Genomic DNA, 19,683 nt, shown 5'->3' with positions numbered 1-19,683 from the left:
CTGTCCAACCATCCTCTTCCCCCCCCACGTGCTCTCCAACCACCCTTCTCTTCCCCCCACACGTGCTGTCCAACCACCCTTTTCTTCCCCACACACGTGCTGTCCAACCACCCTTTTCTTCCCCCCACACGTGCTGTCCAACCACCCTTCTCTTCCCCCCCACGTGCTGTCCAACCACCCTTCTCTTCTCCCCCCACGTGCTGTCTAGCCACCCTTCTCTCCCCCCCCCCCCCACCCACGTGCAGTCCAGCCACCTTTCTCCCCCACCACCCCCCTCCCCACACCATTGTTGATACCATTTGTCACTAATCTCCCCTCTCTGGCGTGGACACCAGCTTTTTCTTTGCCCCTGCTCCCAATGCCCTTCCCTGGCTCTGTGCCATCCTCCAACACTTGTGCTCCTTGGCTCTGTGACTCATTGTCAGCCCTTCTGTTGCTGTTGCCTCTCCTGGCGAAGCTCTGCTTTCACTTCCATTGGTATCCTCCAGCCCTGCTCTGCTTGGCTCCGTGCTGCTGATACTCCAGTTCTCTGCCAACTGCAGTGCCAGCTTCCAATTGACCTGCTCTTCTTGTTACATACTCCTCCTTGCCATCCTTTATGCCCATCTTTCCATCCCCCACCCTTCCTTCCCCTGCTTGCTTTTGCTCTTAATTATTAAATTAAAAATGAGTAAATATCCTTTCAGCACAGTGGTCTATCACAGTTTATTTTCAAGTTTAAACAGTTATTTTAAGTTGCAGGGCCCTTTTCTATTAAGACTGGGATATAAACTGATTTCCAAACAGTCATCCCTGAGGATTGAGGATGATTTTGAAATTGCCAGTGAGACCAATGTTGCAACTAAGCACTGTTGCACTTATGAAGCAGGTGTTGGCTGATGGGCTTATGGGTGGATTATGAGATGCTCTGCTGCTAAAAGTAAAGGAACATGCACGCGTCACCTCGAGGGCATATGTTGAGAGCATACTAGGTTTTCATGGGCTCTCAGCAAATGTCCTTGAAACTTGTGCCTGCGTGTTGCTTACTTTGAGCAATCATTAGCCAGTGATTCCTTAGAGTCACTGGAGATGTTTAATTTCTTCCAAGTTTTGAGCATATCCTTAGCTGTTCTTTCTATGTTCACCTGGTAACTTCTTCCCATTATCAGAACTCAGATGTCAGGCATGGTTTGAGGATAGTTTGATTTTCCATGAATAATTGAATCCAAGACCCAACATTAAATATTTGCTTCAATATTATTTTGCGTATTTATATATGAAAACCTATTGTACAGTATCAAAAATTTCAAACTCTTACATGTAGTGTCACTGTCAACATCAATTTACATCTGATTTTTGCACTTCATTTGAACCTATCATCATCTTAAATCATAAATGTGAACCATCAGGTTTTGCTTCATAGCAGTGTATAGTCACACCTTTTAAATCCAAATACATTAATGCCAAACTGATTGAATGGATCTTGCTTAATTTTAATTGTATAAGAGCCCTGTTATTTATGTTATTGTTCTCCACTATTCCTTGAGTTTATCATTCTTCATTGATGACGACATGAGTGAAATCCAGGCTGATAGTGCAAGATTGTGCCATGCTGATGTCAGGTTTCAGACAGCACATTATTCCAACATTCCCAGGGTTAGAATTAAAAAGATTGTGACATTATTTGTAAAAGATGGAGAATTCTTAAAGATGTCCTTGGCCTTAATCAAAATGTGAAACAAATTTTCTCATCATTACCACATTGTTATTTTTACGCATAAGTACATCGTACAATGTGTACAACAATAAAATAATCATTTGTGGAGCCATGCTTTGTGCAAAGTTGCTTCTGTTTTTCTAACTTTACAGCAGTGGCTGCATTTCAAAATTACGTTATTAGTTTCAAAGTACTTGCGGTGACTGGGATGTGAAAGGTGGGACATAAATGAAAGTTTTAAGCATCTCATTTATATTTTGATTCTGCTTTCAATGAAAGCAGTTGGGAAAGGTTATTCCCTCATTTTTAGTACCTGATCATATTATTCGTAACTCAAAAAAGTAGCTGTGATTCAGGCTGTAAGATAAAAACTATGTTAGAGAACTTTGCAGCCCAGCACCATTAAACTCATTTTAAACACCCTTTATTTGTTTGAATAAATAAAAAGAAATAGATATGGGTCAGAAGATCTGGTTAAGGTAGTTGAAGGTCATGCAATGAAATTTTAAGGAATACATTTAGCCAAATTATTAACTGCAAAAGCATTCATATACTCGTATTCTCAATGTACATTCTCAGAAAATTGGATTAATCTGTTTATTCAGAAATATTACAACATGTTTTTAAATTTAGATCCCACCATAAACACTAAAGTGAAAACATTTGATGACATCAAGCTGTTGGATGAACTTAGTTTAAGGTACAAGGTCATGTATGAAACCAGCTGGAATCCGAAACCAGAGTTGTGAAGCCTTGTTGAATGTTTTGTTTTTCAAGGTAGGTTGTATTTATGCAATATAGGTTATGGTAATTATTGATTTTTTAATGTAAAATTAAACAAAATGGGCCCAAGTTAACATTGAAATGCATGTCAAGAATTTGGATGTGTTGAATCCTGACATTTGAAGTATGACATATCTTTGGATATCTCCCAATAAAAATACTCTGGGATCCTTCAAAATGATTTGTTTTATTCCCTAAATTGTCAGTTAAGCATTTCATGCTTTTTTCTTGTCATGTAGGAAAGGTGGGCAATACAAAGAAGGGCAAAGCTATTCTGATTGAAGATAGCTGTGTGCTATTTAATGTGCTGTTCAGATGGAGATGGGATCAGTGGTATGATCATGTTTTTCAATGAGGGTATGCCAGCAAGAGAGAATGTATTCCTATGGTCTATCAGTAATTGAGTAGTTTCTGTTTTAAACTAACCTGGAAGAATTGTTGGCAACAGGAATGGTTGGGATTGCAGAAGGGCTTTGATGGAGAGAGATTTGGGCATAGTCGAGTAAAGATCTAGCAAAGTGAAGATTCAGTTCCAGACAGAATCTCACTTATTGTTTACCTAGTGATTGACAGTAAATTATTTCAATTTTTTTTGTCAATTTATTATGTGATATCTTAATCGATAATCACACTTCATGTTTTTTTGAAAATTTTATTTTCCATTTGCATCAAAACATATAACCATAACCATATAACCATTTACGGAGCGGAAACTATCCATAACACAAAAAAGATATATATTTTCTCTCCCCCCCCCACCCCCTTTCTTGCCCAAAAAAAGTGGAAAAAAAAGAAAAGAAAAAGCCTGTCTAATAAATTAATTAATTAATTGCAGTTTTACATAACAATCTTAAACCATAATTAATTTGGGCGGGTTGAATGGGTGGATGCTGCAGGTAAAGTCATAGTAATAAAATCCATGTATGGTTTCCAATTTTTTCTGGTTGGTTTTGTAAATTATACATTATTCTCTATGGTATACAATTTAATAATTCTATTCACCAGTTATTAAACCCACAATATCACTAGATTTCCATGTTATAGCTATACATTTCTTTGCTATTGCTATTGCTACACTTAAAAACTTCTTTTGATAAATATCTAACTTCAATTGGGAAATATCTCCCAATAAAAATACTCTGGGATCCTTCAAAATTTGTCCCAATAAAATACTGCACTTCTCCATGTTGTTATCATATTCGGCTTCTTGTATTCGAATGCCTTGGTGAGCAGGAATCTAAACTGAGTTGCACCTATACTGAGAACTTGCATTGTAATTTTGTCTTTTCAGATAATGGGGCGTGGAACTATTTTTGGCAAGCGATACCTGAAGGCCTTTGTTAGTGGTTTCTTTGTTGCCGTTCCAGTCACTGTGACTTTCCTGGATCGTGTAGCCTACATTGCAAGAGTAGAGGGTGCTTCAATGCAGGTACTGTGTACAGCACTTTTCATTGAGCAAGAAAAGGAAGCCAAAGAAATTGAAATATTGGGTTTGTACAATTACAGATTATCAATTTAATTACTTGCCTAGTACACAAGTAAAAGCTCATTATTTGAAAGCAAATTTGTGATTCAGCTCATTCTGCCACAGAAATTATGCGACTGCTTTCTCGCTTTCGGTTCAAAGTATCTATGCCAGGCGTCTAGCACTGAAAGACATAGGAACATATGTGCAATGCACAAAAGTGCTGGAGAAACTCAGCAGGTCATGCAGGATCTGTAGGAAGTAAATGGTATCCAATATTTTAGGCCTGAGCCTTTCATCAAGGTATGAGCAAAAGGCAGACTGCTCAGTATTATCCATTTGGCACAAACAAGAGATTAATTGAGTGTTGCCCTGGCCCTAGATGCAGAGAAAGCTTTAGACTGCAATGGGACTAATTATTTGGGAAAATTTGGACCAGGAAAGGTATTAATTGGGTTAAAGCTCTACATTATGAGCCTAAAGCAAAAGTAATCACTAATGGCCAAATCTCATTGGTATTCCCATTGTCCAGACCTAGTAGGCAAGGTTGTCCATTATCTCCAGCACTTTTTGTTCTTGCTGTCGAACTGTAAGCAGAGTCTATTAGGGGTTAACCAGGAAGACATAAAATCAATCTATTTGCTGATGATGTTTGATGTATCTGACAGGCCCAGCAAATTCATTCCAAAAATTGCAGTCTAAATTGGAATTTTTCGGGACTTTCTTGTGCTATAAAGTTAATTGGGATAAAAACAAAGTTATGCCACTTACAGGTGGGAATTATGATCATGTTTAAAGAGACTCTCAATTTAAATGGGTGCTTAATGGGATAAAATTTATATAAATTAAATTATCTTCCCTTGCTTTGGAAAACTGAGGATGATTTAAAGAAATGGATAACTCTTCCAGTTACTTTGATTTGGAAGGATTGATTGAATTAAAATTAGTATATTGCCTAAATTGCAATTTATTTTCTAACGCCTACCTGTTTTAGAACCACAGTGATTCCCAGGGTCTCTATCGATAAATTAACCGGGAACTATGAATTGGGAGGATTGTAGCTTCCAGTCTTTAAAAAAAATTATTGGGCAACCCAAATGAAGTTTATCACGTCCGTCTATGAATGAGGAGTCTAGTCTTTTTGAGTAAAATTGGAACTGCAAAAGGTTGGTGAGAAGATAGCAGAAAATTTTATATATAATTAGAATTCTAAATTACTATCTGGTCCTAAGGAAGCCCCCTTACTAAAACATATTACTCCAATTTGGAATAAACTCAATAGTCAAATTAGTGTTTGGGGAGGCTTCTCACCCAAAACGCCCCTTGCTCAAAATAAATTAATTCTTTGAATTGATAATAACATTGTAGAAACTAGGTCTCAGAGTGGGATCAAATAAATTGGAGATTGTTTTGAGCAGGGACAATTTATGACATTTGTACAAATCATGAATAAATTTGGAGTTTTAAATACATCCTTTTTCTGCTATCTTCAGTTAATATTTTATTTAAGGGATAAATTAGGTCCAGCACTGACCTTACCGCAATGAACTGAAATGGAGACTCTAGTTTGAAAAGGGACCACAAAGAAATTTATCTCTGAAATGTATTTCTTTCTTTAGGTGGAAGCCCCTAAACAAGGGCTCGATAAGTCAAGAGAAAGATGGGAATCGGATTTGGGTCTAGAAATTGATCAATTTTGCTTGTCTGGCCTGTGTTGGTACAGCATGAGCAAGACAATTAATGTAAGGTATAGACTAGTGCAATAAATTTTGTTTTGCATCAGGTATACCTTACGCCGCAAAAATTAAATAAATTGAAATCTGAATTATCCAATTTATGTTTTCGATACAGTCAAGATAAAGGAATCTTTTTGCATTTGGCCTTTTTGCATTCTGGAAATTTTGGGGAATCTCCTGGAACAAATTACTGGAATTCAATACCCTCAGATGCCAGAATTGTTTTTATTGGAGAAATTAGCAGATATAAGACTTAAAGTGAGGATGTCAAAATATCAATTGAAATTTATTAAACTTGCTTCAGCAGTGGCCAGGAAATGCATAGCCATTATTTGGAAATCTGAGTCTGACCCCTGGAAGTCAGAAATGCATATTTGTGTTCACCTGGAGAAGATTACATACAACCTCAGAAAATGTTATGACATGTTTTTAAGAATATGAAACCTGTATTTAAACTATATAGGGGTTTACCTTTGATGATTCCCCCCCCCCCCCTACATTCTCTAATACCACTAATTCCAGTATATGGACCGATTTCTATGTTAAGAACTTTAAGGGAGGAAGTTCTGGATGAATCATGTAATGTTTCATCTGTATGTAATTAAAGTTTTGGGAAAACAGATGATTTTAACAGATGATACCTCTTTTTCTTTCTTACTTTTCCTCTGGGGGAGGGGAATCTTTCTCTTTTATATTTTTGTTTCCTACTTTTCTTTTAAGGATCGGCACGGTATGTAATTTTGTATTTATAAATAGTGCAGAATTTGATAATGCATTGATTCTTCTTTGTATATCAACATGTAGTTTGGTTTTAGTATTTTATTGTATATATCTGTGATGTTCCTTTGGTTTTGTTTTGTAACTTTGTTAATTGAAAAAAAGGAAGATCATATCCATTAAGTATTTTTCTTTTGTTTAGTAAAGTAACAAGTATCCTTCATGAATTTAAAAAAGGCTTTTGACTGGCTTCCACTAGTCCAAAAGATAAGAGCCCATAGATGTACAGGAAAGTTGAATCCAGAATTGGCTCAGTGATAGGAAGGCATCATTTTCATGGCCATTTGAGGAGCAGGTTGTGCCTCGTGAGCCTAACAGAAATTTTTTGAGGAAGTAACAAAAAGAAATTCATGAAGGTAGGGTGGTAGATGTGGTGTATTTTAGTAAGGCTTTTGATATGGTCCCCGACGTTTGACTCATTCAGAAAGTCATGAACCAGGGGATCTATGGAACCTTGGCTGTGTGGATTCAGAATTGGCTTGCCTGCAGAAAACATGGAACATTATTCTGCCTGGAGATCAGTGACCCGTGGAATTCCACAGGGATCTGTTCTATGATCCATGCTCTTTGTGATTTTATTTTTAAATGTCCTGGATGAAGAAGTTAGTTTGCAGATGACATGAAGGTTGGAGGTGTGATGTTGTAGAAGTTGGCGTAGATTATAACAGACAATAGACAATAGGAGCTGGAGTATTTGGAAAGTCAAACTTAAAGGCGGAGTACATGGTTAATGGCAGAATTCTTAACAGCATGGAAGAAGAGTAGGACTTGGGGTCCAAATTCATGGATCTCTCAAGGTTCCTGCACAGGTTAATAGGGTCATTCAAAAAGCTTATTGTATGCTGGCCTTCACTAGTTAGGGGATTGTGTTCCAGAGTTCTGAGGTAATGTTGTAGCTCTATAAAACTCTAGTTAGACATCGCTTGGAATATCGTGTTCAGTTCTGGTTGCCTCATTATAGGAAGGATGTGGAAGTTTTGGAAAGGGTGCAGAGGAGATGTACCCGGATGTTACCTGTATTGGTGAATGATTCTTATGGGGCAAGGTTTATTGAGCGAAGGTTTTTTTAGTTTAGAGCAAAGAATAATGAGAGGTGACTTAATAGAGGTCTACAGGATTATGAGAGGCATAGATAGGATGGACAGCCAGCACTCTTTTCCCAAGATGACAGTAGCAAACACTAGAGGACAGCTGTAAAAGTGAAGGGAGTAAAATTTTAGGGAGACAACAGGGGTAAGTTTTTTTTTACACAGAGAGAAGGGGGTGCCTGGTATGCATTCCCGGGGTGGTGGTTGTGGCTAGTTCTATATGAAGATTTAAATTACTCTTAGACAAACACATGGATGCAAGAAAAATCAAGGGTTATGGGTTTGAGGTAGGGAATGTTTAGATTATTGAGTAGGTTTATATAGGTCAGCACAATATCTTGGGCTGAAGGCCATGTACTGTGCTGCAGTGTTCTCTGTTCTAAGTATGAGGTAATGCATTTGGAAAGGAAACTCATAATTTTTACCATACTAAGAATGTGAAGGACTCTTGAAGAGATTATCCACAGAGCTGTTGGTAAAGATAGGGGCATTCTTCTTTGGCTTGGCTTCGCGGACGAAGATTTATGGAGGGGGTAAAAAGTCCACGTCAGCTGCAGGCTCGTTTGTGGCTGACCAGTCTGATGCGGGACAGGCAGACACGATTGCAGCGGTTGCAAGGGAAAATTGGTTGGTTGGGGTTGGGTGTTGGGTTTTTCCTCCTTTGCCTTTTGTCAGTGAGGTAGGCTCTGCGGTCTTCTTCAAAGGAGGCTGCTGCCCGCCAAACTGTGAGGCGCCAAGATGCACGGTTTGAGGCGTTATCAGCCCACTGGCGGTGGTCAATGTGGCAGGCACCAAGAGATTTCTTTAGGCAGTCCTTGTACCTTTTCTTTGGTGCACCTCTGTCACGGTGGCCAGTGGAGAGCTCACCATATAATACGATCTTGGGAAGGCGATGGTCCTCCATTCTGGAGACGTGACCCATCCAGCGCAGCTGGATCTTCAGCAGCGTGGACTCGATGCTGTCGACCTCTGCCATCTCGAGTACCTCGACGTTAGGGGTGTGAGCGCTCCAATGGATGTTGAGGATGGAGCGGAGACAACGCTGGTGGAAGCGTTCTAGGAGCCGTAGGTGGTGCCGATAGAGGACCCATGATTCGGAGCCGAACAGGAGTGTGGGTATGACAACGGCTCTGTATACGCTTATCTTTGTGAGGTTTTTCAGTTGGTTGTTTTTCCAGACTCTTTTGTGTAGTCTTCCAAAGGCGCTATTTGCCTTGGCGAGTCTGTTGTCTATCTCATTGTCGATCCTTGCATCTGATGAAATGGTGCAGCCGAGATAGGTAAACTGGTTGACCGTTTTGAGTTTTGTGTGCCCGATGGAGATGTGGGGGGGCTGGTAGTCATGGTGGGGAGCTGGCTGATGGAGGACCTCAGTTTTCTTCAGGCTGACTTCCAGGCCAAACATTTTGGCAGTTTCCGCAAAGCAGGACGTCAAGCGCTGAAGAGCTGGCTCTGAATGGGCAACTAAAGCGGCATCATCTGCAAAGAGTAGTTCACGGACAAGTTTCTCTTGTGTCTTGGTGTGAGCTTGCAGGCGCCTCAGATTGAAGAGACTGCCATCCGTGCGGTACCGGATGTAAACAGCGTCTTCATTGTTGGGGTCTTTCATGGCTTGGTTCAGCATCATGCTGAAGAAGATTGAAAAGAGGGTTGGTGCGAGAACACAGCCTTGCTTCACGCCATTGTTAATGGAGAAGGGTTCAGAGAGCTCATTGCTGTATCTGACCCGACCTTGTTGGTTTTCGTGCAGTTGGATAATCATGTTGAGGAACTTTGGGGGACATCCGATGCGCTCTAGTATTTGCCAAAGCCCTTTCCTGCTCACGGTGTCGAAGGCTTTGGTGAGGTCAACAAAGGTGATGTAGAGTCCTTTGTTTTGTTCTCTGCACTTTTCTTGGAGCTGTCTGAGGGCAAAGACCATGTCAGTGGTTCCTCTGTTTGCGCGAAAGCCGCACTGTGATTCTGGGAGAATATTCTCAGCGACACTAGGTATTATTCTATTTAGTAGAATCCTAGCGAAGATTTTGCCTGCAATGGAGAGCAACGTGATTCCCCTGTAGTTTGAGCAGTCTGATTTCTCGCCTTTGTTTTTGTACAGGGTGATGATGGTGGCATCACGAAGATCCTGAGGCAGTTTACCTTGGTCCCAACAAAGCATTAAAAACTCATGCAGTTTGGCATGCAGAGTTTTGCCGCCAGCCTTCCAGACTTCTGGGGGGATTCCATCCATACCTGCTGCTTTGCCACTTTTCAGTTGTTCGATTGCCTTATATGTCTCATCCAGGGTGGGAACCTCATCCAGCTCTAGCCTTAGGGGCTGTTGAGGGAGCTGGAGCAGGGCGGAATCTTGGACTGAGCGGTTGGTACTGAAAAGAGATTGGAAGTGTTCTGACCATCGGTTGAGGATGGAGATCTTGTCGCTGAGGAGGACTTTGCCGTCTGAGCTGCGCAGCGGGCTTTGGACTTGGGGTGAGGGGCCGTACACAGCCTTTAGAGCCTCGTAGAAACCCCTGAAGTCGCCAATGTCCGCGCTGAGCTGTGTTCGTTTGGCGTTCGTTGTTTGGTGTGACAAACAAGATGTGCTCCACACCAGGGTCATGCCTAGCGCGGAATGCCACACTGACCACCGGCTGGTTCGCTGCAAGCTCAACCTTCACTTCAAGCCAAAGCCCAGGAACAATAAAGCCCCCAGAAAGAGGTTCAATGTTGGAAAACTGCAGTCAGACGAAGCGAGAGGAAACTTCCAGGCAAACCTCAAAGCAAAGCTCGACGTTGCAACCCGCCTCACGGACCCGTCCCCTGAAACCCTCTGGGATCAGTTGAAGACTACCATACTGCAATCCACTGAAGAGGTACTGGGCTTCTCCTCCAGGAAAAACAAGGACTGGTTTGACGAAAACAGCCAGGAAATCCAGGAGCTGCTGGCAAAGAAGCGAGCTGCCCACCAGGCTCACCTTACAAAGCCGTCCTGTCCAGAGAAGAAACAAGCCTTCCGTCGCGCATGCAGCCATCTTCAGCGCAAACTCCGGGAGATCCAAAATGAAAGATAGGGGCATACAGGAAGTAAAAAGTGGGAAATCTCTAAAATGCATATATTTTAATGCTAGTAGTATTGTAAAGAAGGTGGATAAGCTGAAGGTATGGATTGACACTTGAAAGTATGACATGGTAGCAATTAGTGAAACATGAGGGATGTAACTGGCAGCTAAATATTCCTGGATTTAGTTGCTTTAGGTGTGATAGAACCATGGTGGGGTGGGGAGGGGTGCGAGAGTGGGTGGGGTTGCACTACTTGTTCGAGAAAATATTACAGCAGTGCTAAGGTGCGATAGAATAGAAGGCTCATCCAGGGAGGCTATTTGGGTGGAATTGAGGAATGGGAAAGGGGAAGTTACAATTATAGGGGTGTATTATAGACCACCGAATGGGGAACGTGAATTAGAGGAACAAATTAGTAGGGAGATAGCAGATAATTGTAATAAGCACAGGGTAGTGATTGTGGGGGGAATTTTAATTTTCCGAATATTGATTGGGAAACCCATTCCGTGAAAGGGCTGGATGGGTTGGAGTTTGTAAAATGTGTGCAGGATAGCTTTTTACATCAATACGTGGAAGTACCAACTAGAGAGGGAGCTGTGTTGGATTTACTGTTGGGGAATGAGATGGGTCAGGTGGCAGAGGTATGTGTGGGGGAGCACTTCGGATCCAGTGATCTTAGTGCCATTAGCTTCAAGCTACTTATGGAAAAGGATAGGTCTGGTTCCAGAGTTGAGGATTTTGAGTGGGGAAAAGCTAGGATTGAGGAGATGCGAAAAGATTTACAAGGGGTGGATTGGGACAATTTGTTTTCTGGGAAGGATGTAATAGAGAAATGGAGCTCTTTTAAAGGAGAGATTTTAAAGATAACAAAATCTTTATATACCTGTTCGGTTGAAAGGTAAGGTCAAAAGTTTGAGAGAGCCATGGTTCTCAAGGGATATTGAAAAATTGGTTTGAAGAAAGAGGGAGTACTACAATAAATACAAGAACAGGGGAAAAAGATGTTTGGGTACTATATTGAATGTAAAAAGAATCTTAAGAAAGAAATTAGAAAAGCTAAAAGAAGGTATTAGGTGGCTATAGCAAGCAGGGTGAAAATAAATCCAAAGGGTTTCTACAAATATGTAAATAGCAAAAGGAAAGTGAGAGATAAAATTGGTTCAATAGAGAATCAGAAAGGACAAATGTGTGTGGAGCCAAAAGAGATGGGGGAGGTCTTAAACAATTTATTTTCCTCAGTATTTACTGAGGAGAATGATATTGAACTGTGTGGGGTAAAGGAAGCAAAGGGGGTAAATAGTGATTAAGAAAGGTAGTACTGGAGCTTTTGAAACATATAAAGGCGGATAATGACAAGATTTTCCCCAGGACCTTGAGAGAAGTTAGTGAGGAAATAGCGGAGGCTCTGGCAGTGATTTTTCAAATCTCATTAGAGATGGGTATAGTGCCGGAGAATTGGCGTGTTGCGTATGTGGTTCCTTTGTTTAAAAAGGGTTCGAGGAGCAAGCCTAGCAATTATCGGCCTGTAAATTTGACATCTGTGGTAGGTAAATTGATGGAAAGCGTTCTTAGAGATAGTATAAGTATAAGGAGGAACAGGGTCTGATCAGAGACACTCAACATGGATTTGTGCGTGGAGGATTGTATTTGACCAATCTTGGTGAATTTTTTGAAGAGGTGACTAGGAATGTTGATGAGGGTAGAGCAGTGGATGTTGTCTATATGGACTTCAGTAAGGCCTTTGATAAGGTTCCACATGGGAGGTTAGTTAGGAAGGCTAAGTTCTTGGGTATCCATTTGGAGATAGTCAAATGGATTCAACAGTGGCTGGAAGGAAGGTGCCAGAGAATAGTAGTAGATAATTGTTTGTCAGGATGGAGGCCGGTAACAAGTGGTGTACCTCAGGGTTCGGTTTTGGAACCATTGCTGTTTGTCAAATATATTAATGATCTGGAGGATGGGGTGGTAAATTGGATTAGTAAATATGCAGATGATACTAAAATAGGGGGAATTGTGGATGATGAAGAGGGCTTTCAAAGATTGCAGAGGAATTTAAATTGCTTAGAGGAGAGGGGAGAAAGATGGCAGATGGAGTTTAATGCTGATAAGTGTGAGGTGCTTCATTTTGGAAAGAATAATCAAAGCAAGGCATATGTGGTAAATGGGAGGGCATTGAAGAATGCAGTGGAGCAGAAAGATCTAGGAATAATGGTGCATTGTTCCCTGAAGGTAGGAGCGCATGTGGATAGGGTGGTGAAGAAGGCCTTTAGTATGCTTGCCTATATAAATCAGTGCCAAGAATATAGGAATTGGGAAGTAATGATAAAACTGTACAAGGCATTGGTGAGGCCAAATTTAGAGTACTGTGTGCAGTTTTGGTCACCGATTTATAGGAAGGATATTAACAAGGTAGAGAGAGTGCAGAGAAGATTTACAAAAATGTTGCCTGGGTTTCAGCATCTGGAATACAAGGAAAGATTGAGGAAATTACGTCTTTATTCCTTGGAACGTAGAAGGATGAGAGGGGATTTGATAGAGGTGTTTAAGATAATGAGAGGGAAAGATAGAATTGATGTGGATAGACTTTTCCCATTGAGAGTAGGAGAGATGGATATAAAATGTCATGGGTTGAGAGTTGACGGGCAAAGGTTTAGGAGTAACATGAGAGGGAACCTTTTTTACTCAGAGAGTGGTTACTGTGTGGAATCGGCTTCCGGGAAAGGTGGTGGAGCCAGGGTCAATTTTGTCATTTAAGAAAGAGTTGGATAAGTATATAGATGGGAGGGGGATGGAGGGATATGGGCAGAGTGCTGGTAAGTGGGATTAGAGGAAGGTACTTGGATCAGTGCGGACTAGAAGGGCCAAATTGGCCTGTTTCCGTGCTGTAATTGTTATATGGTTATATATAGATTTCTGACCATAGGAGAAGAGTTGTAAAAAAAAGAATTAAGGTGGTCTGTGCATCCTTAGCAACATTGTCTGAGATCTGGAATATAAGCATCAGGTTTCAAGAATTCTGCATTAGAGTCTTGTTTCCATTGTTGGAGAAGGCCCTGAGAAGATGTCTGAGAATGTTGGCAGAGCTGAAAAGTTTCAGCTCTGACAATAGATTTTATTTGAAACTGTTTTGAGATTAAATATTACAATATTTAAGTGTGGGGTCTGAGTCAAAATGGATATGATGAACTTGGAGCCCTTTTCAGAGAGGTTGGGAAGTTACAGTGTTAAATTTAAATGTAGATTTTATTGTTTTTTTAAAAAAAACCCAGTATTTAAACTATGTGGTGTGGCGGTGTGAGCAGCGGAAGAAACACAGCCACCACCTTGAGGGTCATTAACGAATGTTTTTATTCCAATTCAGCGCGCCCCTCTAAAGGCAGCACGAGCTCAGTCACCTGGTGCATTGTGACATCATAATCACTGCCCAGGGTGCGCGCTGGAAGTGATGTTGGAGTCAGAGAGAAACCTCTGACGACGCCATTTCCCCATGGCTGCCCCGCCACGTGGTGATACAAGTGGGGCCGGTTCACCGGCCGCCACAGTTGAAAAATTATGGTAAATTATTCCATCTTCAAGGATGATTTGTTTTCTTTCTTCAGTTGATCCTTTAAGAATTAAAATTAATATATTTCCTACTTATTACCTGTTATATTTATATCAGTTGTACTTCAATCTTCGACACTTCTGTCTTCTATCTTCTTAGCCATCATTGAACCCTCCTGGAGGAACTACATGTGATATAGTGCTTTTGAACCGATGGAGTGTGAGGAAATATGAAGTCGAGCGAGGTGACATTGTATCTCTCGTGTAAGTAACACATTTATCTTTGTTTTAAATTAAATGTTTAGTCAACTATTTGTTAATTTTGGAAATTACAGATTGCTTTTGTCTATCATTACATAACTACTTTTGCTTCATGTACTGGCTCTGCTTTTTATGGTCCATGATGAAATATCTTTTATTTATGAAAATGATAGATTTCACAAACTAACATGCACGTGACTGTTTTTCTATGCTTCAGTAGTTTCTAGCTTTTTAGTAGATATTCCAGATCAAAGTAATCATGAGTTGGAAAGTTTACAAATTAATTTTTTTGTGAAGGGCAGAATCTTATTTTAAACATCTCTGTGTGTCAGAGAAATTCAGAAACATCCTTATCAGTTAACAAAAATAGGCTTTGCTGGCTTTCAAAAATCCATTGCTGTTCTCTGCGATTCTTCGCACCAACAAGGCCAAACCTCCATGTTAAAATTTAGTGTTTACAGGTGGTGGGCTACTGCCTGTGAAATCTGCACTCTTAAAAAAAAACCTGTTCGAGAATTTCCTCATCAATCTTTCCTTGGTTTAACCCAAACTTTTATTTTCTGAAACCATGACATTCTTGCAAGATTATCCCTGTGATTTTGGTGTCCATCTGAACTGGAATCAAAATGTTCTCAATGGTGATAATATTTTGACTCTGAGGTGATCTTTCAACCTCAAATTAGCATTATCACGAAGGCAATTTTTCTTCCTTGGTTTAAGACATCTGCTCATAAAATCTTTCTTTGATTTTATTATCTATAAGTTTATCTATTCTAATGTGCTTCTGCCAAACATCCCTTCTTTTGTCATCTACAGAGGAAAGATCAATGTCACACTCATCCAGATCTCGGGTGGTTCATACCCAATGTTGGTTCTTCATTTAAGAGCATTTTAGTTTTAAAATTCTCACCTTTGTTTACAGTCCCCTCCATGGCTTCCACTGGCCCTGTGTTTCTAAGCTTCCCCAGTATTTTTTTCATCAGACATACCTATGCACATCCATGTCTGGTCTTTTGATAATCTCCAGATGTCCTTCTTCCACCATTGACAGCTGTGCTGCACTATTTCTTTATATAGCTTGGAGTAAACTTTGATAATGTTCTCATGAAAATTGGTGTATTTTAGAGGTGCTACAGTTTGTTTTTGTTCTTTTATCAAATACAGCAGACTGTTTTTGACATTAATGGAGCATTGTACATGCAAATTGTTGGATCTTAAAGTTGACCTATACTTGTTAACAACATGCAGAAATTGTACTTTGAGTGTATATCCTGTACTTTACGGACCCTAGAATGTTTGCTGCTCTGAGTTGTAAAGGAGATGGCAAGTTGACATCTTAGAATATAGATTTTGAGTTCCTGATGGAGCAGCTACATAAATGATCTGATCAAGTCAGTTAATAAATTGTATGAACCATCATGCATGATGGTGTTCAAAAAAATATTTTCATGTGGAAACAGTATTAACAGTGTTGATGGTATTGAGGTGTGAGGCTAATCTCTCTTTTAGTTGATACAAAAATTAAACGTGTCAGTATGCTACTTTAAATAACATCTCTTCCTTCTATTAAATTAAGTCAAACCATTCACTGAATTTAATTTTGTTGTCACAAAACATGGACTTGATCTGTGACTTTCTATAATGTATTTTTAATTTTGATATGGAATTGAAACGGGGCATTTTTTTACTGAGCAGCTGGAGTGTTTAATGGCTAAGAAGTCAATTTGTCAAAAGGTCATTGGAAATGAAAGCACAAACTTTGTCTTTGACACTTGCTTAAATTTTCCCACTGATGCTTTCCACATAAGATTTGTGATATTCTTTTGTGATAATAATATTAATATTTGTTCTTATAAAAGCTATAAAAAGTTGCCATACCAAGCTTCCATTGCAAACAACCAAAGATGAGATGTTCTGACACTTGTATGTTTAAAGCAGCCATTTTGTACCTTCTTATCTTGGCTGAAACCCTTTTTATCTCCATAAAATAAATGTGTTTGAACTTCAGTTTGAGGGATTTTTTGAAAGCCATGATATGTTAGAGAAAATTTGTGAATCCTAGACAATATTTCTATGATTCCCAATAACATCAAATGATGTAAAAACCAGATCTGATGAAGTAATTAGCCTCAAAAGTAAATTTTGCTTATCTTTCCATAATTCTGCCAGACCTGTTGAGTGCTTCTTCAGGATTTATAATGCAGGAAGTTTTTCTTTACTAAAACCAGCTAAAGTGAAGAGATGATTTGATAGAAGAACACTATCTTACAGAAAACTAAATGTCATTACATGCTCAGAGGATAGTTATCTTCCACTGATTAATTACTTGTGTTTGATTCAGGTGAATGAACCAGGATGATAAACATGAGAACAAAACAACAGCATGTTTAGTCTTGGTCAAAGTAACTCATTATTTATTGCTCGGTTTCCATCAGAATTAGAAAAAAATATTTGAAAACTGTTTCACTTCATTATACTCCATCTTTTATTTTGCTACGTGCAATCCATTTTTGTGATCTGCTCTTTGAGAAACATTGTGCATGGAAGTTGTATCTAACAGTAGCAAACCAAATTATATATAATATATAACCAAAATGTTGGGTTTGTAAGTGTATGAATGTACTTACACACACACACACACACACACACACACACACACACACACACACACACACACACACACACACACACACACGCACAGACACATCCCACACACATGCAAGCACACACTCCATATGCTCACTGCACAGACACACGGCACACACTGCAAACAGATGTGCACAAATGGGTTTGTCTGTGTGTATATAAAATCTGCAATTTGGGGCAAATAACTTCATTTTTCTCTTTTTGGGGCATCTGATATTGTTTGTGTGAGTTCTCATGTGAGGGTGAAAATCTTTAATAATCCACAAGATGGCAGTGTGTAGCTGATTAAATATTTACAGTTTTAAACAGGTGAAATAATGCTTTATTTTGTTCAAATAAAAGATAGACTATTTGAAATTCACTAATTAAATTCATTGAGCATTTATTATCAAATGTCTGGATCTCCAGTAAATGGAAAATTACCTTTTGGAAGCATTTTCACAGCTATCATTTCTGCTGTTCTTGAAGAGAGATGTAAAGTGACTAAACATCATTTATATGATGCAAAAATTAGTTGAATTAGCATTTTCTCTGATAATTGTACAATTATCTGCGTGAAACTCAGTCATCAGAACAATTTTCTGCATCATTTGTGCATTTATAAGAAACATTGTTGAGTAATATTTTTGAATTAGTCCTTTTAACTCTTCCATCTTTTACCTACAGTGTGTTGACAGAAAGACTGAATTATTTGATGTTATTTTCATCGTCACCATATTTCATTCACTGCCACAATATTGTTTGCAGCGTAAATTACTGACAGTTCATATGATCTCATAGACCCTCCATCACAGCTTTCAAACATAGAGTGGGCAAGTCTGATGAATAATATGATGGGGGTGGATTACACCTGTCAGCTTTAAAAGTATTGCTGGAAAGTATCATATATTGTTTCCTGAGGAAAATATGAATCAATAGGTAGAAAAAAACTAAAAAATGGTTCTCAAAAATTAGATACCTCCATCTTTATAATATTAATTTTGGGAAGTTGGACCATACAACATGACAGCATAGTTCAGGACTCCATATTATTCAACCTACTCAACAAACTAAACAATCCCTATCTCACATCCATGACCCACTATTTTTCCTGCATCCATGTACCTGTACATAACATAGCATAACAGTGGTTTACCACATTTTACCCTTCTGTGGGGTGAGAAGAAAAGAAAATGAAGCAAATATACATTTTACAGATTAAGTCTGTCAGTTGGGGGGGGGGGGTTCACCTTTGTCACAGTGAACAATGTGGTAATGGTCGGGGCATTGCCATAGTGCCCTGAGCAGCTTGTGGGGTTGGCCTGCCGTCACTGGTTACAGTTCATGGGTGGGGGGAAGGTGGTGGTGGAACGGGTGAAGGGGATAAAGGAGTATGAGCATCATGGGTGACAACAGTAGCCAGGGGTGGAGAGAGGTCAATCACAGGCTCAGAGACCCCTAAGGTAGCGGGAGGGAGGGGGAAACATGTGGTCATTGGTGGTCGGAGGGGATGCCGGATCCCAGATTGAGACCGCGTAGGCATTTTGGGTGTTAGCATAGAAAAGGCGGACCCTCTCAACCAGTTGATCAGTCTTAGATTGCCTGGAATAGTTTCAAAGCAGGAACAGTCCCCGGAAGTAAGCCAGGCAGGCAGCATAGTCCCTGATGCAGACTTCCTAGGGAAAACAAACATCCATTCATGAGGTGTGTTGTTAGTGGCCATACATAAAAGTGACCAAATGGAGTGGAATACATCTGGGAGGACTTCTTGCCATTGGGATACGGGAAGGCCTCGTAATTTTAGTGGCAGGAAGATGGTTTTCCAGACCATGTATTCTCCCTTTCCATTTGCCCATTCCCGCTAGGGTTGTAGCTGGTGGTTCTGCTCGTGGCAATGCCCTGACTAGCAGGTACTACCACAGCTCATTACTCATGAATGAGGTCCCCTGGTCACTCTAGATGAAGCCAGGGTGCATAAAGATGATGTGGAGGGCCTTGATAACTGTAGCCATGGTCATGATTGGGCAGGGCATGGCGAAAGGGAAATGTGAGTATTCGTCGATGATTGTAAGGAAGTAGACATTCCGGTTGGAGGAGTGGAGGGGCCACTTGAAATCACTGCTTAAGCACTCGAAGTGGCGGGTAGCTTTGATCAGGTGTGCCTTGTCCGGTTGGTAAAATTGTGGTTTGCCTTCGGCACAGACCTGGCAGTTTTTAGTCATTGTCCAGACTTCCTCAGTGAAGTATGGTAGGTTCCGAGATTATTATGGAGGGTCTGCAGTCTGTCCGTTTGGACGCTTGCACAAGTTCCACAGGATAGAGCGTCCGGGAACTCGTTGCATTTCCAGGCTGGTAGAGGAGATCGTATTTGTAAGTGAACAATTAGATTTTATTGTACTTAATCTTGCCCTCTGCTTAGTATTAAACATGAATGCGACCGCTCGCTGATCCGCGAGGAGGGTGAATCGTATTCCAGCGAGGTAGTGCCTCCAGTGTCATACTGCCTCCATGATGGCCTGGGCCTCCCTTTCGACTGAGGAGTGGTGAACTTCAGGGCCTTGGAGCGTGCGTGAGAAGAAGGTGCCCACTTGGTTGAGTGTGGCACCCAGGGCCAAGTCAGACGTATTGGTCTCCTCTTGAAACAGTGTGGACTCATCTATTCCATGCATG

The 19,683-nt window shown here is 40.3% G+C and overlaps 1 protein-coding gene across 11 annotated transcripts in view; it reads left to right on the top strand.

Moving 5' to 3' along the window:
- Positions 1-19,683, top strand: part of immp2l (inner mitochondrial membrane peptidase subunit 2) — a 454,378-nt gene that overhangs the window by 2,715 nt on the left and 431,980 nt on the right. For all 11 annotated transcript variants that reach the window (XR_011346674.1, XR_011346676.1, XR_011346675.1 and 8 more), the window contains exons 2-4: positions 2,330-2,473; positions 3,771-3,908; positions 14,288-14,391. Coding sequence is in view for 7 of the 11 variants with exons in the window: in XM_069903806.1 (XP_069759907.1) it covers positions 2,411-2,473; positions 3,771-3,908; positions 14,288-14,391 (305 nt within the window). In the remaining 4 variants the exon portion in view is untranslated. The remainder of the gene's footprint in view (positions 1-2,329; positions 2,474-3,770; positions 3,909-14,287; positions 14,392-19,683) is intronic.

Source organism: Narcine bancroftii, chromosome 11 (genome assembly GCF_036971445.1).
Source record: "Narcine bancroftii isolate sNarBan1 chromosome 11, sNarBan1.hap1, whole genome shotgun sequence".
Classification (NCBI taxonomy): Eukaryota; Metazoa; Chordata; class Chondrichthyes; order Torpediniformes; family Narcinidae; genus Narcine; species Narcine bancroftii.
The sequence above is the reverse complement of the archived record's forward strand: the minus strand, read 5'-3'. Positions and strand labels throughout refer to the sequence as shown.